This window comes from Glossina fuscipes, unplaced genomic scaffold (genome assembly GCF_014805625.2).
Source record: "Glossina fuscipes isolate IAEA_lab_2018 unplaced genomic scaffold, Yale_Gfus_2 1, whole genome shotgun sequence".
Classification (NCBI taxonomy): Eukaryota; Metazoa; Arthropoda; class Insecta; order Diptera; family Glossinidae; genus Glossina; species Glossina fuscipes.
In genome coordinates, this window is record NW_023998415.1 from 3,888,368 (window position 1) to 3,911,768 (window position 23,401).

The 23,401-nt window shown below is 33.1% G+C and overlaps 1 protein-coding gene across 1 annotated transcript; it reads left to right on the forward strand.

Annotated features, from left to right (window-relative positions):
- The first annotated feature begins 45 nt into the window (after positions 1–45).
- LOC119631491 (Y+L amino acid transporter 2) lies at positions 46–14,065 on the forward strand. The gene is made up of 4 exons (XM_038023752.1): positions 46–362; positions 12,494–12,712; positions 12,769–13,364; positions 13,446–14,065. The coding sequence occupies exons 1-4, from the start codon at positions 59–61 to the stop codon at positions 13,830–13,832; spliced, it is 1,506 nt and encodes a 501-aa protein (XP_037879680.1). The 5' UTR covers positions 46–58; the 3' UTR covers positions 13,833–14,065.
- The last annotated feature ends 9,336 nt before the right edge of the window (positions 14,066–23,401 follow it).

Sequence of the window (23,401 nt, forward strand, 5' to 3'; positions counted from 1 at the left end):
GACTGCATAATCATAAGAATTAAAGTCAACGTAAATTTAATTAAAATCAACCTTCTCCATGGCTCGAGTGCAAGCTAGCGATGAACTGGTACCAAGACCAATTTTCGAAATGCCAGCGAACGCTGAAGTCAGAGATAAGCAAAATTCCGATAATTGCAGTCAAGATTCGGGTGTAAAATTAAAGAAGCGCATAAATCTTATAGATGGTGTGGCGATCATTGTCGGCGTGATAGTCGGTGCAGGCATTTTTGTTAGTCCTAAAGGTGTCTTAAAGTATTCCGGCTCGATTGGTCAATCTATTGTGGTATGGATTTTATGCGGCGTTTTAAGTATGCTCGGAGCTCTATGCTACGCCGAATTAGGTAAGTTTCATTCATGCAGATGTTTACTTAAAAACAATACTTCTCTTTTATATACAGTTATATCTTTATTTATTATTTGAATTCTCTTACTCAAGTGCCTTTTAATATTTCATCACATTTTAAAGTCTATTTATTCTGCACTTGAGGAGAAAAGTTACAAAGAAAATAAAACTGTATTAATAAAATGAATGAATCCACTTCAAAATTTTTAGAATCGCCTCAGACTTGTACGCCTGAAATGAAATGAAAGAAGTGAATGAAAAAGAAATCAGTTTCCTAAGCAATCCATCATGAATGTGAATGAATAGTGGTTAACGAAATTGTATAATTAAAAGCTTTTTCCACCAACAGGCTAACACTATACCTCTTTTATACATTCACCTAAAATGGTGGATATTTAGGGATCGCCGACATTTTAATGTTTGTTTCGCTATAAACGAAGGATAGGTTTCCGGAACTTTAATATTATCTCAATTGCAGCATACAGAGAGACAGAGTTTATAAAATACATTTGTATTTAATTAATATAAATTCGTCCATACCGTTCAATATTTGTGCTTTTAGCAACTTGAGAACTAAAATTCGAGACGACATACGAATGTGAATCAATTTGATTCACTTTCTTTGTGGAGTTGCCACAATCGCAAAAGTGAAAAGAAGAGACTGGAATTTGACACGTTGGCTGCTTTCTCTTCGCAAACACGCCCTCAATAGAGAAGAAACTGAAACAATAAAAAAAAAAACTACAATTTCTTCATTTATAGGTATTTGCAAACGATCCGTTACTCAGATATTCGACTGGACTATCCGTGTTTTCGGAATCTACAGTTGACTCCGGATAACTGGATAATCTCGTATGTAGATCTTGTTTTTTTTTTTGTTGAATAATTTTTGTTACTACCATAGTTGGCGCTTTTAACATCGAATAAATTTTTGAAGAAAATAATTTTTATTTTGCATAATTATGAAGCATGCATTTTATCAGTGTACATTATACGAGTTTTAAACATAAGAGGTTTTATTTCTTTTGCAAAAAAATAATTTGGAAATTTTTGTGTACAGAAGGAGCCCCTCTTGGCCTTTACATAGCAGCAATTAACCTTTTTAAATTTTCGCTCTTTCGTTAAGCTTTACTTTGCAGTCTTCAGCAGCAAATTTTTCGATCAAATAGTAGAAAAATTATTTAATGCTAATATTTTTTAAATATTTTTCGATATAAAATTCATTCAATTCACATCGGTCACATTCAAAATATTCATAAAGTACCTAAATGATTCTGTTTTTACATTATGCTTACGAGCTAATGACGAAATACATCTAAAACATCGGGAATTTCTATATCACCACAAGTAGTCTCTATAAGAAATATTACTTTTTTACATCATTTAATTTTCTAAGAGATCAATCCAATGTTTTCTCTCATTTCGGTCGCTACTTAGGCGACTGGACTCATTTTTATCGTCAATATCTTTGCAGATGACACATTTCGGTATTTTTTGCATTATGATAATGCTTAATAGGGTCGGTATAGAACCGTTCTTTTCGAACACTAATAGCAATTATTTTCATTTTACAGGCATTGGTTCGTTTGATATTTTTAATAAAAAGCATTTAATTAACAATTACAATTGCTTTACATTCATTTAATTAAAAATTTATATAAAAATTGTCACCTTATTTAGGGTGGTTCTCAACTTTTATTTGATTTAATGCCATGCAAACATATTCATGTCGATACGATTTAACATGCCGTTATAGGAAAAATGTCTTATACACATATCTTGTGAATAATGTCCAAGCACCATTCATTTTGCGCAATTCTTCATTTATATTTTCTTGGGGTTCACGAGCTCGTTTCATAATTATTTAAAATACATCAATTGAATTTACCTCATAATCAGGAATAATCAAGAAAAGAACTCTTAAAGCCGCTTCACACAGCCGGCCACGTAAGAAAAGCTGTTATAACAATGATTGCAGAATGCAAATACGACTTGAGTGTACGTTTTTATATAAAGTTGAACGATGTGCTTGCAACAGCGGCGTGAATTATTGTATATTTTTTAAAGAAAATTTTAAACTTGCTGCATGTATGCGGATTGGCAAGTAAGGTAAACAGAGAGCGAGAGAGAGAGAGAGAGAGAGAGAGAGAGAGAGAGAGAGAAAGAAAGGGAGAATGATGTGTACGTTGAGAATAACCCGACCTCATATGGTTATATAGATGGTCCGGCATTTTTTTTCAAAATTCAAACTAAGAGATTATTACGGACTTTTTTTATATTAACAGTAGTAAAGTTGTTAATAACCATTTGGCATCTTTCTCTTTTGTTGTCATTATTTGTAAGGGTCAAAGATTCTGTTAATAGTTTCTTGATAAGATGTCGCATTCTCTTAAACGTTTGTAAACCAGAAGCATATGGAACTCTGTGTTTTTAAGTGAATATGCGCTATGGTATACACATAAGTGTGTATGTATGAAAAAAAACCCAAACATTATATATCTAATTTTCTTTTTACACGATGGATACTTTGCCAAAAAAATTCCTGCAAAAAAGATATTGGTTAAATGCAAAAACAGTAGCTTGGTTACCGGCTTAAGAAAGCAACGGAGAAGTACAATAAACAACATTAAAAATTTGTCATAGAGTGTACTTAAGAGCTTCGTGCTTACATATTTTTATCCACTAAAAAATTATAATGATAATATCATAAAAATAAAATTATATGCGTCTTTACTCTACGCAAAATTCGGAAAATCCCGCTCATATATATATATATATATAATCGACATAATTTATTCGAATTATGGAAAATACATGAATTTTTTTTGCACGAAATTTGATTTAAAAAACAATATTCTCATTTTACACGAATTGCTTTCTGTTAACACGATTTTTAATTTTCTGTTAATTTTTTTAATGAATTTTTCTGTTCAATTTTCTTTTTTTTAATATTTTTATGAATTTTTTCATTCTCACTCCTCACATATATGCATTGTAATTTCGCCTCTATTATTTACAATTCAGTTAGACCAATTGATTATATGCGTATATGAGTGGGATTCCCTAAGTTATGTATAGAGACGCAACGTGTTTTTTACTCAATTTAGTTTTGTTTTTTTTTAAATTTTTAATAATATATTTAATGCAATAAATTGTGTAAGCACGTTATAAACTCTTCAGTTACCGTTAACTAGAATTTTTTAATATTGTTTATTCTACTTTTGAGTTGCTCTTTTAAACCTGGAATCAATCTACTATTTTTCCATTTAACCAATAACTGTTTTTACACGGATTTTTGCGAATGTATCTACCGTGTAAAAAAAGCATTAGGTATATACTGTTTGGCTTATTATTCTTACATACACACTTATGCGTATACCATAGCGTATACTCACTTCAAAACATGGATTTGCGTATGCTTTTGCTTTGCAAGCATTTGAGAGAATGTGACGTCATATCAAGAAACTACTAATAGAATTTGTCCCTATAAAACTAATGAGAATGAAAGAACAAGTAGTGCCATGGCTGCTAATTAATATTCTTAGTAATGTTATTCATAACAGAAACACAAAATGTTCTTAATAATCTTCTAGCTTGAATTGTAAACAAAATGCCAGACCATCTATATATTTCGATGTCTCTGGTTAATGTTTCCAGCTACATATTGAGTCTTATTAACACTTATACCATTTTGTAAACGATACAATATCGCTGCAATCATTGCATTCATCGCTTAAATATTCTAAATAATGGGTATTAAAAATTAACGTATGTACCCGCGCTTTATTGTCTTGAAGGGAAGATTGTCGGCGTTTTTCACCAAACTTTAAAAATATTTTTCTTCTATTTTCAATGAATTTTATTAAACCATTTTTGTGCCGTTTTGGTGAATAACCTTATCTCGTATTTCTGATGAAACCACTATGCCATCACAGTAGCACGTCGGGGAAATTAGTTTTACAACAAGAAATGAGCTATGCGGACAGCGAAGCAAGTCAATCTCCCGCGCATAGTCATGGACAGATAAATAAAACATGCTTTACACAAAACTTTATTAACAGATTTAAGAAAAAGACGCGAAAAATTTACTTTTATTTTAAAATCGTAGCCTTATACAAGTAAGAAGATTATGTTAGGCGGGGCCGATTCTCGCATATCTACCACATAAACGTTGGGTCCACTTAAGATTTTAATGTTCAAGAAATCGGTTTTCTCTAAACGCCCCAAGACTTTATGTATTAAATGCCCACCATAATTAAATTGCAACTGACACATCGCACTCGACTCTTCAACTCCTTTCATTTGATAACTAAATCGAAAGTATTTTTAAGAAACGATTTAAGTCGTGACATCTACCACAATGAATTTAGAATTAACTCACTTACCTTCCTGCATTCTATTCTCCAAGTCGTTTTATGTGATACTCACATCGCTGGTATTATTAAGAGAAAACTAATCCATCATGTCGCTGTGTTTACCAATTTGGCCCATTTTCAATACCAAGTTGCGCGCGAAAACTTCCAGTGGGTCTACCAAGTTTAAAGACAATATCTTCAATTTTGCGATGAGTAGAGTGCCAAAAACAAACACCAAACAGACACAGAGGGACAGACGGACAGAGCTGGCTTAATTAATTCAGAATTTCACGATGATCAAGTATATATATATGCTTTATAGGGTCTCTGTAGCTTTCTTTATACTTTTTATACCCAACGCTAAAGACTGGAGGCATAGTGTATGTAATATCCAAAAGAAAGCTGCAAAAATTGAAAATGTTAAGAAAAATTGAAAAGAAAAATCCCAGAGTTAAAGAAATTCATTGGATGCATAAATAGCGCGAAATTTCCTATCTAAAGAAACTGTAATAATAGTTAAGTATTGATGAATTGACAGAAAATTAAAAAAGTTGTTTTCCGCTACGAAAACTCTTCATCTTGCCCTCATACATTCCGGCAATGATTCTGAAAACAAAACCATAAATGATACAATTAACGCTGATATAACGCGTGAGGTCTCGTATCTCAGCGCAAGTTTTAAGAAAAAGTCATAAATAAAGATAATCGAAATAATAATTAGCAATTCGTGAGAAACTGGCCACCGGTATCAAGGTTCTAATATGTTAGGCTTATTGAAATGTTTGTTTTCTACATAAATGTTATAAATGCAAGTGTATGGAAACTTCTGTTCTACGGCAGACAGGGGTGTAGGGAAGGGAACTTCAAAGACCTCAGTCCATCCAATCATCAGTACATCAAATTGTGAATCATCAGTTTGAGCATGACTGTGTAATGCGTTTTCCTGATTACAAAAATGAAGATATCAGCTTTAACTTGGATTTAAACGTTTTAAACCCTTTCACGCAAATTTATGTTGAAAAAGATCTAAATCGGACGATGCAAGAAAAGCGGAGAGCACTTTCACTTTCGAAAGTGAAAACTGTACATTTCTTGCTCATTCCTTACGAATGATAATATTCGCGCTACAGCACTTGTGCAAAAATGAAAAATAGTCCAGTCTTTTCCTTTAATAAAAATGCAATTTTCATGACTTTTTGTAAACAACCTCATTGAAATGATTAAAAACACACCTTGCCCGTGACGTTTCTAAATGCCTTTTAAAATTTTGAGCATGGAAGGAGGGACGTAATTAAAATTTTTTTTATAATTTTTTTTAATTTGTATGATTTTCATACCCATTCTCACTTCGAAAGCCTGTTTGGAATATAAAGAAATCCATAGTTACAAACTGAACAAAGCGTACATTATCTTGATAAGGCTAAGATTCTATGTCGATGAAATCACATTCGTTCAGGTGCCTACTCTCTTCCCCTATTTCTTTTCGATTTTAATCACTCGTCGGAAATTCGAAAGAAGACGAGACGGAAAGCGAAAATTTTTATTTTTCAAACCAAGTTCTGAAAAAGCTATGAAAAAGAAAAAACGGGGTGCTATTCAAAACGTAAAGTATTCAAAAATCGAATACAACTTTCTCATGCCATTTGAGATTATTAGTTACCGGGCACGTTATAAGATAAATCTGCGCGATCTTTCCATTCATTACCAATATTTCACACGCTATACTTATACAAGCTAAATGAATGAAAAATTAATTAAGTGATTTTTTATTTTTTTTTATTTTAGATTGTCTGTCTTATGCAATTTTCTGAAAGTAATGTCGATCAGACGATCATTTAAAGTTATTAAGAAATTATTTCGGTTCGTGCTGTGGAATTCATTGTATTATTAAATATTAATGCAGTTATTCAATTATATTTAATGAATCGGTTTTTATAAGTAACAAGATTTTTAAAATAATTGCGAGTATGTTAAGAGAAAGGAAACGAAGATAAACTTTTCGGAAAATCAATTTTTTTCGTATTGACTAAAATGATTCGTAATATTTCGATTTTCCGCACATAAGCCGATATACGAGTACTTGAAACTTTAAACGTGTTTTACCCAACACACAGAATACTTCAAAACGGCGTGCAGCATAACTTTAACAATTTTTATTCTTTTGATTCGATTAGTTAATACAAAAGATTGCCTTCTTCTTAGTCGAAAATTGAACATTTTAATTCATTTATCCGCCAATCATACAGATATCAATATTTTTAAAATCCCGTCCGCCCTTTATTTGTTGTTTTCTTTATTGTTTTACTATGTTTAGTGTATCCTGTCATTGCCGAGGATATCGTCGATAGTGAAATGTTAAACCGTTCGGCTATTTTCACCACACACGCTCACGCCAGCCGACCATCAAGGCAGGTATGCGCGTTTGTTTTTTGTACCCATCCCCGAAAAATGAGGAACATATTCATTTCGTCAAAACGTTTGGAACGCCCGTAAGAAAGCATCAGAGACAAAGTATATATATTCTTGATCAACATCAAATTCTAAATCGATTTAAATTTGTCCGTCTGTACAATGTCTGTTGTAAACATTCTCTTGGGCGCAAAAACAAATCAATCGACGTAAAGTTTTACAGACACGTTGGCATTGCCTACACATAGACTGGAATTGAAAAAGGCCCGAATAGGTCGAAGGGCACGTCCACAGCACGTAGGCTGCGAACATTTCTGTTTCTCATGGGGAATAAAAAATTTGGGTTTTATGATCATTACGCATAATCTACAGCAGATAAATGTACAAAAATTTGAACACATATTGCATGGGCGACACTGTAGCATTTCTACATAAAGGAAAATACTTGACCTCACCTACCCCATATCATAAAGTATCAAAATTTAGTTTTTTTTTCAACACCTTTATAAGGCGCAGGATCAAGATTCAAAAACCGCATAAAGTATATAAATTCTTTGTCAGTTTCAAATTTGGAATGCACCTAAACATGCCCGTCTGTTTGTCTGTCCATCTGTCAGGTTTTCGCAACTGTGTAGTATTTGTGGTAAATATTTCCCCATTAGTGAAAATGCATATATCGCTTACAAATTTGCAAAAGAATTTGGAAGTGACGTAAACTTTTTCATGGACACGCCCATAACGTCTACACACCTATATGAAAAAACTTTTATTTTGAAAATAGAAAAACATCACCTGCGCTCACTCTATATTATAGAGCTTTTTTAGGATAACAGTGATGGGCATAAAAGATTCACCGTCCCGAGCGAATATAATTATCTAACTTGTTCGTTACTGCTGTTAAGTAAGTTTGCAACCTTAAGACCGAGTTTAGTCATAAAGGAAAGAACAACATTTCCAATGCAACATTTTAAAATGCGTCTTCTTGGGTAGTTACCACATCAAGATTGCTTATTAAATGTCAGTTGTCAAGTCGAAAGTCTTTTCCTTCGCATTTCTGCAATAGCCCACTAAAGTAAGTAGAGCAGTTCATCTTATCTCACATTTTACCGTTTAAGATACTTAATGCTTTTCGCTATCCTTAGACCTGCAGATCAGATCAGCACTTTGTTATCATCATTTGTTCAAAGGACAAATGTTGCCAGGCTTAACTAGATCACAACTTACTGCTCGTCCAGCACATAAAGGCGTTTTTAGTATGATACTTAGATAGATTCGTTTAAATAACGTGTGGAGGTAACGTCGTTTGAGGCACATACTCGACACAGTAAACGCAGATCTTTTTTTGGATCGATGAGCTCTTCAAATTCGTAATTTATTTATTTATGAAAAACAAAAACGCTTGTAAGCGTCCAAATGTACGTCCGTAGCTTAAAAAATTATGAAGTTATATGTAGTTAAGTGTAGGATGGAAGTGGCGTGCTATTAGATAGTGGTAAATAAGCAAATTTTGCGAATCAATGATTTGGAAAATGAGAGAATTCGGAATGCATGCTTTTTGATAATATTGCTCGATACCGATATCGGAATTAAATAATAAATATTATTAAAATTCCTGCAAAGAAGGCGAAAGAAGGAGTAAATAGCTTAGGATTGAGTTTAAAAATATACAAGTTTAATTAGTTGAAATTGACGAGTTCCACCAGGAGGATACTACGAACGTTAATTAATTAAATTTCATCTAATAGAAATGATGTAACAAACGCCACAACGTAATTCAACGAGATTCGTTGAAGTCCATTGTCTTTTAATAAATCGATCTTAAGCAGTGCGCTTAGTACAGGTATCCTCTACAATTGGCAATTAAATACTTGTTTGCTCTAGTCTTGGGAATAACTCTATCAATTGGACGTCAGGCGGATAAAATGATTGGTTGGACTATATTGGTTGATTGGTTGAAATAATGTTTTTTTCGACGATGCGTGCTTCTGTTCCGATTAACATCCGTATATTTAGAAGCTACAGAATCCTTAATATTATTTGCAGAGGTATCAACGACCAAACAAGATATAAAGGTGGTCTTTCAATGCTCCAACACAATTAATATGAGTTTCGATATTATTATATAAGAGAAGGCGATTGCCGACGTGGAAAGGAGACGATAGCTATTATACATTTAATATGTTTATCGATGCAGAATCAATCAAAATTTCACAAGCACCACGACAAGATAGAGAAGGAATGATGACCTATTTTGAAGGATTCGATATGTGAATTACAGGGAATTGAGAAGAAATGATAACAGATGCAGAAAAGGACTTGGACTTAGAGTGTGTAAGGACGGATATACATAAAGCAAGATGTTTAAAGGATGATGAGTAGAATAGTTTGTACATGAAGACAGATTTAGATGAGGAAAGATTTGTTGTAGAGTTCAGAGAACGGTTGAGTGAGTGCGATTCTAGTTGTAGAGGTGAATAGAAGAGAGCTCTATGCCTTGATAATCTTTCACATCGTCAGTTTTAAAGTCTTTGAACGCTACCAATAAGTAACTGCAGATATTTGAAGGCTTCAGAAAAAGCGTATTTTGCTTAGACCATGAATTTATCCAAGTCGATATCGATATCGTTCGCTTTAAAATCCAAGTCCAAATTGACTCCTTTGCCTTCAAAACAACAAGGCTAACATGACGAAAACATTTTCTAGAAATTATAGATTGTCGATTAAAGTGTAGATATGGTGTTATAAATCTTAATATAAAAAGACACATAACTGTGTTTTAAATGTCTTCAGTTAAGAAAACTGAAATATGTAACTGTCTCTTTTAACATAATGTAATGCAAAATTTATAAACTTAAAATTTTAATGGGAGCCCTTCTCTTCAGAACCTATTGGTTTGACAATTTCAGATCCCTTTCTCATCGAACTTGTCATAAATAAAGCCATTTTGTTGTATGAAGCCCTACGCTCTAATATTTAAGACGTCCTCCTTACGTTAGAGACAAGAGAAGGACAGTCTTTATAAAGTCTATTTACATAAATTTAAAAAAAATTCTGCTCACTAAATTTAATTAATAACATGATTAATTAATTAATAATATGAATCGATGTGACCGATATACAACATATTGTTACGGAAACCACAAATCCAGTTTATTCCAACTAATTGATTTTCCCAGAAAGTAAATTTCCGAGAAAGGGAAAAACCAAAGTGCAAGTTCGTGGTGAGTCACGCAGTTGCTGGCTTAAAAATGAAGTCATGAACGTGGGTAATAGTAATATGTTTTTAAAAATGTATACAAACAGAATGTTTGCGAAAGGCATAGTCAGTTGGAAAAAGAACCTCTGAGTTGAAAAGAAAGTTTCAGTTAAGAATGCTGTCAAATTAAGTATACTGTAAGTAATTCTACCCTTAAACAAATTGATTGTAAATAAAAATCATGACCTTGTGACACGGATCGTATGAAGAAAGGCTAATTCCGTAACAATATGTTTAGATTTAAATGATTGCATGAGGGATTGCAGATGCGACATAGTTCTTTATCTCTGTCACATATTTTCTGATAGATGCAGCCGTAGGTACGTAAATAGCGCACAAATATTTAATACAATATTTTTATTTTTAAATAATAAAAAAAAAAAAAAAAATTCACGTAAAGTGCAACAATAATTAAAAAACAAGTAAGAGCATTATAGACGAGTAAAGTCGATCATTATATGTACTCTACACCATTTCATTGAACACAGTCATTCAATCGTGTTCGTGATAATATATTAGTTTGGGGAAAAAGAAATCCATTATTTTTTCGGTAGATGGCTGCACTGATAGATTTCTCGTAAAGTATCGATCAAACAATTTCATATTTATGCTCGTTGGAAAAGTGACATTTCGTAGTAAAAAAAATTCTTTTGCTGTTTTTTGTTTGGTGCATTCAGTTGTGAGTTACAGCGTGTTAAAAATGGAAGTGAACAAAGAGAAAATTCGGTACATTTTACAGTTTTTCTTTGACAAAGGCGAAAATGCAAGCCAGGCGGCTAAAATTGTGAATGGTGTTTATGGTTCCGATACTGTAACAGCCAATTATGTGCAATTTTGGTTTCGTAGATTCCGTTCAGGAATTTTTGATGTTAAAGATGCACCTCGCACAGGTTGGCCGGTCGTCGAAAATGTCGATAAAATCGGAGAAATGATCGAAGTTGACCGGCATGTTAGCAGTCGTAACATCGCCCAGGAGCTAAAAATCGACCATAAAACAGTTTTAAACCATTTACACAAAGCTGGATTCAAAAAGAAGCTCGATGTTTGGGTGCCACACCAATTAACAGAAAAAAACATGATGGATCGAATTTCCATCTGCGAAGCCTTGGCCAAACGGAATGAGATAGACCCATTTCTTAAACGGATGGAGACTGGAGATGAGAAATGGATCACATACGATAACCCTGTGCGAAAACGATCATGATCAAAGAGCGGTGAAGCACCTCAAACGGTGGTCAAACCAGGACTAACGGCCAGGAAGGTTTTGCTATGCATTTGGTGGGACTGGAAGGGGATTATTTATTATGAGTTGCTTCCATATGGCCAAGCGCTAAATTCTGATCTCTACTGTCAACAACTGGGCCGTTTGAAGATAGCGATTGACCAGAAACGGCCAGAATTGGCCAACAGGAGAGGTGTCGCGTTCCACCAGGACAACGCTAGGCCACACACATCTACAGTGACTCGCCAGAAACTTCGGGAGCTTGGTTGGGAAGTTTTAATGCATCCGCCATACAGTCCGGACTTGGCACCAAGCGATTATCATCTTTTTCTTGCATTGCAAAATTTCTTTAATGATAAAAAATTGGAATCTAGGGAGGATTGTGAAAATCGACTACCAGAGTTTTTTGCAAATAAAGACCAGGACTTCTATGAGAGAGGCATTTTGAAGTTACCTTTAAAATGGCAACAAATCATACAACAAAACGGTGCATATTTGACCCAAATCGGACAATCCGAAGCATCTTAAATAAAGTCCTGAAAGTTCATATAAAAATAATGGATTCCTTTTCGCCAAACTAATATCAAAAATAACACATTAGTTTTATGCAAAGAAATGTGAGCCCACGTATTGGAGGATGCCCGAAATTTGTTGCATTGTTATTTTCGAAATTATTATTAGATTAGAATTTGAGGAGAACTTCCTTTCAAGCCTTTTATAGGGTAAACCCATGCATAGCTTTTTAGTTTTCTCGTTAAACAAAATAAAATACTTTTCTCCTTTTTAAAAGTATACATACTGCAATAGATAAATGTTTATGATATATGTATAACGCAGTGTTTTTTCGAATATTTTAATGATCTAAAAGATGTAATTTATTTTTGTAGGTACAATGATACCAAAATCAGGAGGTGATTATGCATACATAGGAGCGGCATTTGGTCCTTTGGCGGCTTTTCTCTATCTCTGGGTAGCATTGCTGATCCTCGTGCCAACAGGTAATGCAATTACCGCATTGACATTTGCTCAGTATTTATTGCAACCGTTTTGGCCTTCCTGTGATGCCCCTATTGAGGCGGTACAATTACTAGCAGCTATGATTACATGTAAGTAATCAAATTTTTAAAATAAATTTACAAATGAAAGTTGCTTGTTTTTCTAGGCCTTTTAACTGTCATCAATTGCTACAACGTGAAATGGGTCACAAGAGTAACGGATATTTTTACTGGAACCAAAGTATTCGCTTTATTAGTAATCGTAGCAGCTGGTGCTTGGTATTTGTTCTCAGGCCATGCCGATCACTGGGATTCACCAATGGATGGTACACTAACAACACCTGGTTTTATAGCGTTAGCTTTTTATAACGGTTTATTTTCATACTCGGGCTGGAATTATTTGAATTTTGTTACCGAAGAGTTAAGGGACCCTTATAAGAATTTACCTAAGGCGATATGTATTTCAATGCCAGTGGTAACGATTATTTATGTCGTTACAAACGTTGCCTATTTCTCGGTGCTGACGGCAGACGAAATTTTAGCTTCCGATGCTGTCGCCGTAACTTTCGGAGATAAAATGTTAGGCTTTATGTCATGGCTAATACCCTTTTTTGTAGCATGCTCAACATTTGGCTCTTTAAATGGAGCCATTTTTGCCTCCAGTCGGTTATTTTTTGTGGGAGCCCGTAATGGTCACTTACCCGCTGCCATATCACTTATTAATATCAGTTGTTTGACACCGATACCATCATTAATATTCTTGGTAAGTTTTCATTTTAAACGTATTCCTTATGCCGATAATCTTTATTAAATTAAATTTTTTGTCAATTGTTTATAATTTTAGTGTATTCTTACGCTTATACTTTTGTTTATAAAAGATGTTTACTCGCTCATCAACTATGTAAGCTATGTCGAAGCTCTTTTTACATTATTATCCGTTTCGGGGTTATTGTGGCTTCGTTATAAGCAGCCTAAAATCGAGAGACCAATACGGGTCAATTTGGCTTTGCCCATTATTTTTTTAATCACCTGTATATTTCTAGTAGTATCATCAGTCTTCCAGTCTCCAATTGCAGTCGGCATAGGCACTGGAATTATCCTCTCAGGCATTCCAGTTTATTTAATGACAATATATCGCCCAGTCGGCTGGCTAACGAAACTATCAATTCTTTTAAATCAATGTTGTTCTAAATTCTTTATTTGTATGCCAAACCAAGAGAAATTTGACTAACACTTCTTCACGCGCGCATTACAAGCATTCCCGGCCAATGCATTTATCGTATCTGCTGTTGAAGACCAATTAATCAAAGACATAATTACATCGCTATAATGTGCCTTAATCTTAAATATAAGATTTTTAATACTCTTATATTAATTGTAACGGCACACTTGATAACAAAGTATATTTTTTTTTGTTGGTGAGAAATACTTTAGAAAACTTCTAAAAAGACAAAAAAAAAAAAACGAAAATAAAAAATAAATAAATAAACCAAAATGTGCGATTTCTGCCTGCGTAAGAGCAATAGAAATTATTAATTAATTTAGATTTAAAATTTTCTTAATTACACGTCTGCCCATCTCTAGCTGCTTATTATTTTTCTTTTGTATGTTGTATATATTTGATGATAAATGTTCGTTTATCATAACGGCAATTATGTTTTTCTGTCCTATTCTTATTTATAATTTATTTATTAATCACTATTTAACAAAAAATTGTGAACGTAAGCTTTTTTTTTATTTTATTTTAAAGATTCATTTTAAGCCTTTTCTAAATTATTATTGTAAAAATACAACACCGAAAATGAAGACATCAGTCAATTGTACACAAATACAAAATTAATTATCTTTTATCAGTTCTTACGTATACACAAACATACACCATATATACCCTATATATAATAGATAATAAGTAATAGGTAGATATAAAGTTAATTAAGTCATAGATAGACGAAAATACATATATATATATATATATATATATATGTTGTTAAATTCAATAGTTTTTATATAAAAATTTTTTTAAGTAAAATAAAACGAAATGCAGAAATCAGAGATGCAACTTCTTCTACGGACTAATTATTCAAAATTGTTCTACGGGGCTCTTATTGACGTTGCCCAAACTTGAATGTGTGTAGAGGAAGTCTTCAAAGATATCAGCAATGTATTGCGTGCTTTTAAGTCGTGTTCTGGCGATTTTTTTTTAAAGCTCTTTTGTCAATTCTCATTAGTAACATCGTGTAAGACCAATAATTTTGATTTTCCCAGAATAATAATCGCGACCTTATATTGAAAGATTGTTCAATCCATTTAGCAAACATTTTTAAACATAAAAGACTAAACATTAACAAACATTATTTTAAAAATTTCAATAATCGATGTATTACAAAACGATTACACATGTCAACTTGGCCACCTGCACCTGCACTGGAATATTCCTTACTCGTGTGGTTGTCTTTCTAACGCTTCCCTTTTGAATTAATCGTATTTCTTGGGCTACCGCCATCGTACCCAAATCAAGTTTAGTTAGTTAACATTTTTGTTACGAAATAATTCACTTTATTGAGGGTTTTTGTGCGTCACATATATTGCAAAATATCTTTACTTAACACGTATGCACGCACAAAAGCGTATCGAAAATGCATCGTGTTAAGGTGAAAGCACATCTCTGTTGTTATTATAGTAATTATTTATTTAAAACCAATTTGTTCATAGGTCATTTATTGGATTTTTAACATGCGAGTAGATGTATTTAATAGCGAAAATTTTTCTATGCGAAGGATCTTCGCTCTCTTACATAAAACGGGGCCAAAAAGGCAAAAACAGCAGTTCGACTACCAAATCGTGGCTTAAGTAGGTTGTATTCTCATCCAACCTATTTTCATATACTAAGCGCTTGTACAAAAATAGCTCGGATTGTAGTTTTCTTTTGCATATTTTTAAGTTTAAGTTTAATTTATTAATTAATAATAATAATTATGAATGACAATTTCATTATACAATAATAATCATTACTATAATTAATAATTAATCTGTCAGTAAAATTAAAAAGCGTCTTTCGATACAATCGCGAACGACAGTAAAGATAGAGATAATATAAGAAAAAGCGTGTAACATATAATAAACATAAAGTCAAGATTCAGATGTGATCACAAATTATAAAAGGCCTTTACAGCTTTTTTAAATCTTCTTATCATTTTGATGTGGGTCTGAATTTTCTCATGTAAACATCTTGGTGTTCGGGTCCGTTTAAAAGATAACGCAAAAACTTGACTTATTTGTAAGGGATTCAGTTCATCTGCGATTAATTTAATTTGTTCTTATTTGGAAAATTGCTTTCACTGAGTGGTTATTGGCGATTATTCTTCGGAGCAATTTGGGTGGACTATCTTATTTTGTGTCTTAGTCGCGATTCTAATGTTCATTGGTATGCTGATGATCTCTTGGTATCCTGGTACCTCTCGCGTTCAGTTGGACTTGTGGGGGTTCTGGTTCAGCATACAAATAATGATTTAGACCGTATTACTGTATGATCTGATTTTAACGGTTTAAAGTAAATTCAACGAAAACTATGCACATTGTAATATCAACTACAGGCTACATGATCCCTATTCTTTGTTAGAGATCTTATGTTCCAATCTTCACTAAATCAAGATTGATTAAATGTCTTATTGTGCCGGTTATGTCATACGGACCGCATGCATAATTAGATTACGTTTCTAACAAAAAAATGGAAGTTGCATAAATAGGTGCGCTAAGCACATTTTCAATAAGTGGCAATAAATTTTGGAAATCGCAATTTTAGCTGCAGATACTGGGTTCCGAGTTTCAGACATATATCTTAATGTTAGAAATTTGTTCTTTCTACACAAGATTATACGGACCCGAATACCAAGATATTTACATGAGAAACTTCGTATCGTGAAATTCCAACGGGCCATCACCTACTTAACATCATCGAGGCGATTTTTTGTAACGCTGCATCGAACTCATTACCACCCCTTATCAAAATGATGAGTTGATTGAAAATAGCTATAAAGGCCTTTTATAATTTATGATCGCCCCTGAATCTTGGTTTTATGTTTTATATTGTTAGGTTACGTTCTTTACATCTCTGCCTATACTGTTGTTCACGACTGTGCCGAAAGAGACTTCTTAGTCTTAATGGCTCATTAATTATTAATTATAGTAAGGATTATTATTGTAAAATAAAATTGTCATTAATAACTATTATTATTAATTAATAAATTAAACTGAAACTGAAATTTATATTTCCTACGATATATATATATAAATATATTTCCATTTCCAAATTTTATGCCAAATTTGAAGCGGATATCTTCATTTTCACGGCTAAGAGAATAATTATAGGCAAAAAAAGAGATGGACACATGGATAGACAAATTTGCGCTCATGGATTGGTTAATAATACCCACTTACCTAAATGGATTATGGATGGATAATATGTATATGTAATAGATATGTAGGCAAATTCGTTTCTCTACCTGTCCGTCTTTTTATTTGGCTATAACTATTCTCTTAGCCGCAGAAATGAAAATATCGGCTTCAAGTTTGGCATAAAATTTGGATATGGTAAGCGAGTATTCCAAATAGGTCAATCGGTGAAGCGACAAAAAGTTTGCAGTTTTCTCACAACTCATATAGTACAACAAAAAAATAATTGCATATTCACACTTCAACATATAAAGAGTATAAAAGGTTTGGCCACAACTGAATATAATTTTCTAACTTTTCTTCATCGCAATGATAAACTGCGGCAGAAGTGGTGTCATGATCATAAAACCTGGACACTCGATTATTGGAGGCATGTCGTATGATCCGTCAATTCATCATTCATATTGTTTCCTGTAAACGCCCGGGCTTATGTATGGAGAAAAAACATGGTCAAAAAACAAGCCTACGATACAAACTGTCAGCTTACTACGGTCAGAAATGTGGGATGTTCCGTTATGATTTATACGACTGTATTATCGTATTCAGTTAATCCTCGCGTTCACATCACTGACTGAGCTAGTGCGAATGAATATGTCGCTATCCTCAATGATGAAGTTCTTACTACAATTAGTAGATTGCTGTCAAACCCTGTCATATACCAAGATAATAATGTGCTAATATACACAGCTAAAAACGTTCAATCTTGGCTTGTAGAGCGCCAGCATATAATCAGATCTCTTCCGTGGCCAGCACAATCACCAGACCTCTAGATAATTGAACTGTTGCGGATAGCTTTAGAGCAGAGAGTGAGATGCAGATCTTCATCTCTAACATCATTAAAGTAATCAGTGAATGTTTCGCTACAAGAATGGGACAATATTCCATTGCAAAATATTCAGATACTCTACGAGTCTATATCGCAGAGAATTGCAATTGCTCTGCGGGGAAATGTTAGCCCAATTCCTTATTCATCCCCTTATTCACGCCCTGTCTCGGGATTTTATTTATAAATAAATGTTAGAAATATAACGTGTTTCTCATTACTCATTAAAACTAGACTAGATTGACTAATATTCGGTGAATCCTTATTTTTATAAGCACACTCTTGCGATGATTGCAACTAGTGAAGATGGTATAGATGGATCGTTTGGGACAACACTATATTCATTTGAATGCATCTTTTTTTTTTTATAAATTTAATATTTTAGATATTTTTGAAGGTTTACGTTTAATAGTAGGCGGAGAATACGCGCAATCGTTACGAAAGTAAAAACAAATGTTTATTCACTGAAAAAAAAAAACAAAAGAAGAAGATCCTTGCACAGTTAATAATAAAGACAATAAAGACTTAGAAAAGTTATTGCGTAGTAAAATTGAAAAATTCAAAAAACTTTTGACTACAAAAAACATGATATCGTATTGCTGAATATAAAAATGCTGAAAAAACACACTTGTGATTGAGAAATTATTTTCCATTAATCAATCAACGGACATCGCGACAAACAATGAATCCATGATTGCGTTTCCTTCATATCGGATGGAGGTCATATTTGGTTAAGTGACTTCGTAATAAGGAAATGTTTCCCCTTTAGTAGAAACTGTGATGTTCCTAAAACTTCTGCATGAGCTTTACGTGTGGTTTATGGACTTGAAGTGTCACATTTTTTAACACGGAAAAGCCATAGAAACGTGATTAGTAGCACAAATTAAGCGATTTCAACAAAATGATGCAACATGTCATATATCTTGTGGCACAATCAACTTATTAAGGCAGAAGTTGAATGTCTCAAGAACGTCATTGTGCTATATATAATTCCATTGATCTTTTTTCTTTGAGATTATCTTAGATCATTGGTTTACTGCAATAACCTAGGAATTCTCCATGACCTTATTCTCCAACTCACGTAGATAAAAACTAAAAAAAAAAAAAAAAAAACACTTATTTGACGACTCTTTAAGGTCTTCTTCAAGGCTTCGGGAAATACGAGCCCTTGGATCGAATACAGAAGTCAATATGAACTCTATATTTATAATTATTAGCATTCTTATTAGTGGAAGTACTAGTAGTCGTAGAACTATAGAAACGTCGGTTGAAATTGGTGCTTATGAAATCCACAATGGATCGAATGAGCTCAAAGGGACAGATAAATATCAATGTATTAATTGCTAAAATTGAAGATATATGGGTTCCAACAGAAGCAGAAGTCAAGTCTGCCCTGGAAAATAAATGTATGTTAGCTAACTTATGTCCATTGAATATTCATTATCGGTAACGTCCATTCAAAGGGAGGGAGTAAAAGGACTACAGCATTTTTCTTGTTTTTATTGATGGAATACCTAGGTAGACACATACAGACAAAAACGGTTCACCGATTAAATGAAACAGTAAAGAACAAATATCGAACGACAAAGAAAAATAACGATGTTGTGACTACTTACTGACTGTGCAGAAACTTGGGAAATAATCAGCGAAACACCTTTCCGATGTTGTGAAATTCTATAAATGCTCGCCATATGCTTTGATATCTGTAAAACAATATAAAGTCATTGTTCACGCCATCATCATCCGTTTAATATTGAAAATCGTAAGCGAGAAAGTGAAAATCATATGCGAAGAATTCGTAGATTAGATGTAGCTACACTGTAGCCAGCTAAGCATGAGTGCAAATATATGTCATAATGAGCAAAAAATAACGCCATAGATACAAAGAGAACCAAAATTCAAAAGAAATTTAAATCAAGCAAACACCGTCAGCTTTCGTATCTACATTAAAGTCGAAATCTTCATTTTGTAAGAGTTGAGATCATAGTGTTCAAGCCTATAAGCTGTAAGTACCTGTAAATTTCTGTGCCTGATCGTTTTATAGCAACTCACAAGGCAAAGTGTTCTTGAAAGATTGCTTAGTTAGTACACGTCCATTGTGCAATGACATACATCAAAGTATCCTAGATTTATATGCACTCGCGAGTTCTGGAGTGGAGTGTGGCGCTCAACAGTAAGCCGAAATGTGTAAACAGAAATGTGTGCCCGAATGCATTGTATACGGAGGCCGAGAACTTATGCAATGTTTGTCAGCACAATAAACGAATCGGAAATGCTTTAGCCGCAACAGTAGCGTTAATGATTCTAGTGGAAAAGGCTAAACGTAGCCATCTACATGTTCCCTCAGTACTGTATGGTTACTTTACGACAATTAAGGAATAAACTTTATTTATGAAAGTTTATGGAAGAACAGGTTATCTTATTGTCAAAAAAAAAAAAAAAAATAGAAACATTCAGGTTTTAAATAGAATCTTTTGATTTCCATCTCGCTTCGAATTCTATTAAATAAATCAAACTATATGCGTATACAAGCAATGAGTACGCTTGCGATAAATTTCTTGCTTGAGAGATAAATTTCTCTCAGTAAGAAATTCTCAATATTTTTGCCTGCAATTCTCATTTCGGTTAACGTGTTATCCCTAGCATTCCTTAACTTACGTTTAGAATAACTTATTTATAAAAAATTATTTACACATTTTCTTGTTATTTCTATCCTCGAATATCATACTTTAACTTGGATAATGTATATCACATCTTGTTCTAATGTTTTCGTGTATCCTCTAAGATACTAGATTTGATTTTTTACGCCAGCTAAATAATAGGACTTTATTTTACAAAGCTGGCTGGTGTAAAGCGTTGAAGTTATGTTTTTAACAAAATCAATCAGTCCATTTTTAATATAAACTTTTCAAATCCAAAACGTAAATTTCGTGACAATATCTCTTTTTAGTTACGTTACTCCTAGTTTGTTCTTTCCCAAAAGAAAAAAAAAACGAATAAAAACACTATAGTGGGACATGGCGCACCATTGACTACTCTACATCACATGGCCTGATACGGTTATTTATATAATGAGTTCTCAAAATAAGGTAAGGGGCTATATGGGAGTTGGTCGAAAAAGTGATTTCAATAGCGTTCGTCCTAGCGCCAAAAAAACACCTCGATATACTAAATTGAAGCAAAAAAAAAAAAAAAAAAAAAAATGACGACTTGGCGATGGAATACAAGAAAATAGGATGGACCGATGGACAGACAAACTTAGATCGATTCAGAAAGTGATGCGGAATTGGCCCAATTCATGTTGCGTACATTCGTATCCTTGTACTTCAAGAGAATTTATTCAACTTAATAAATATATTTTAAAATTAGGGAAAATATCTTAATTTTAAATGATAGCCTATCGTTGATTGTTCTTTTAAAATATATGTCATGACCACAAGTCTTGGATGTTGTATAAGCAAAATGCGTTCGATTACATATTCTTAACATAATGCATTATATAAGTTGACATATATATATATATATGGTAGAAAAAGTATTGGTAAAAACATATTGAAAGGATTGTTACACAAATAAAATATTAGGAGTTTAGACTTTTATTTATAGCAGGAGCTTATTAACGATAAGTACGTCCATTTATCCAAAATGGTGAGGCATTCTATATATCTAAGATTTCCTTAAAAGTATGCTGCAAATATCTTATGTTGCATATGAGATTTTTATTTATAATGCATTGCAAAATATTCGACAAACTTAATATATCCATATTTGTTGGAATTAAAAACCTGTTTTTAGCATTTTGCCGTTTTTTGTTCTTGCATTTAAACTAAACATAAAACTGACGACAAAACCGGATAAACAAAACATCAAATATCAAAGAGATTCTCCAAATCTTTGATGCAACGTCATGTACAATTCGAGACTATAGACAAAAGATTTCAAATAAAATAGCAGGAACAATAATAATACATAGGAACACAAATACACAAAAATGTGTGTATAGAAGGGCGAATAAGCAAACAAGTAGATAACCATACAAATAAACAACAAACGAACATAGTGCAGAAATTGAAGTATGCAGGACTCTCTGCATATAATAATGTGGGTAACAGCACCCTTGTGACGTGGGCAAGAATGAATGGCTTTAAGGAAAATTGGCTTAACTTGAAGAAAATCAACAAAGCAAAATTCATGCATGCCTGTAAATATATGAAGGACGGGGCGAAGAGTGTACATGTGTGTGTGTGTGTGTGTGTGTGTAGATAGCTAGGTAGGGTAAGATATTTGTTTCTCTGTAAGTGTATCCGTACGATTAAAGTTAAACGTAATTGCAAACCGATGTTCAAATACATTTGAATAGAAAAAAATGCGGGTTCATAGTCAATACATATATAAAAATATATTAAAATTTTTTTATAAATCCCATTAAGGCTTTAAAATTATCTGCAATATTTAGATACTCATCACTAATAGTATTGTTACGAAAATTCAACATGTGATGGTCTGAGTTGATTTTCTAAGAAAGTAAATTTCTAAAAATCACAATTCATCGGTACGAACTTCATTTCAACAAGTAAGAAAATTAATTTTGGTCGCGACCGAATCGTTTATACCCATCACCGTTTATCCCCAAAAAAGACAAAACAACTAAAAGATCAATATTCTCATGCTCTACAATATGGAGTGAACGCAGTTCATTTCTTCTATTTTCAAAATAAAAGTTTTTGTCGTCGAGGCATGTGGGGGTTGTAGGCTGTAGGTCCTTTGAAAAGTTTAGATCAATTCCATTTCTTTTGCAAATTTTTAGGCGATATCTTCATTTTCGCTAACAGGAGAATGTCTACCACAAATACTACAAAGTTAAGCAAGCAGGCAGATGGACAACCGAATAGGCGGACATGTTTAGATGCATTCAAGAGTTGTAATTGGCCAAGAATTTGTATATTTTATGGAATTTTTGAAGCTTGTTTTTACGTGTTATAAAGGTATTGAAAAAACAATTGAATTTTCAGACACTATAATATTGGATACTCGTTATCAATTTTTCCTATTTTTGTGCAAAAATGATACAGCATTCGCCCATCGAATATGCATTTAAATTTTTGTACATTTATTTGCTATAGTTTATGAGTAATGAACAAAAAAGCAACAGAACTTGCGCTGTTTCTGCCAAATTTGAAGCTAATAGTTAAACTTTTCCGCTCAGCAACGCGTGTACAACCGACATTGCACAGACGGACAGATACACATAGGTGATGGGTATAAAAAGGAAAAAGCATAAGAAAGTATTATTTCATTTTTGCAGCCAGGAGAATTTTTAAAACAGACATTACACAGGCGGACAGACGGACAGACGAAGATGCTTAAATCGATTTAGAATTTGATGCTGACCAAGAATATATTGTTATGAAATGCGCTTTTCTAAGATACAGTTCGTATCACTGGCTCGCGGATATTTTGGTCGAGAGAAATGCACTTCAAAGTTCTTTTATTCACAATTATATACCTTTAAATGTAGGATTATT

What these genes read in the sequence shown, in the direction of transcription:
- LOC119631491 (XM_038023752.1), top strand. Translation starts at nt 59, where the DNA reads ATGGCTCGAGTGCAAGCTAGCGATGAACTGGTACCAAGACCAATTTTC. An exon ending in ACTAGCAGCTATGATTACAT is followed by an intron (nt 12,713 to 12,768) that starts GTAAGTAATCAA and finishes TTGTTTTTCTAG; the next exon opens with GCCTTTTAACTGTCATCAAT. An exon ending in TACCATCATTAATATTCTTG is followed by an intron (nt 13,365 to 13,445) that starts GTAAGTTTTCAT and finishes TTATAATTTTAG; the next exon opens with TGTATTCTTACGCTTATACT.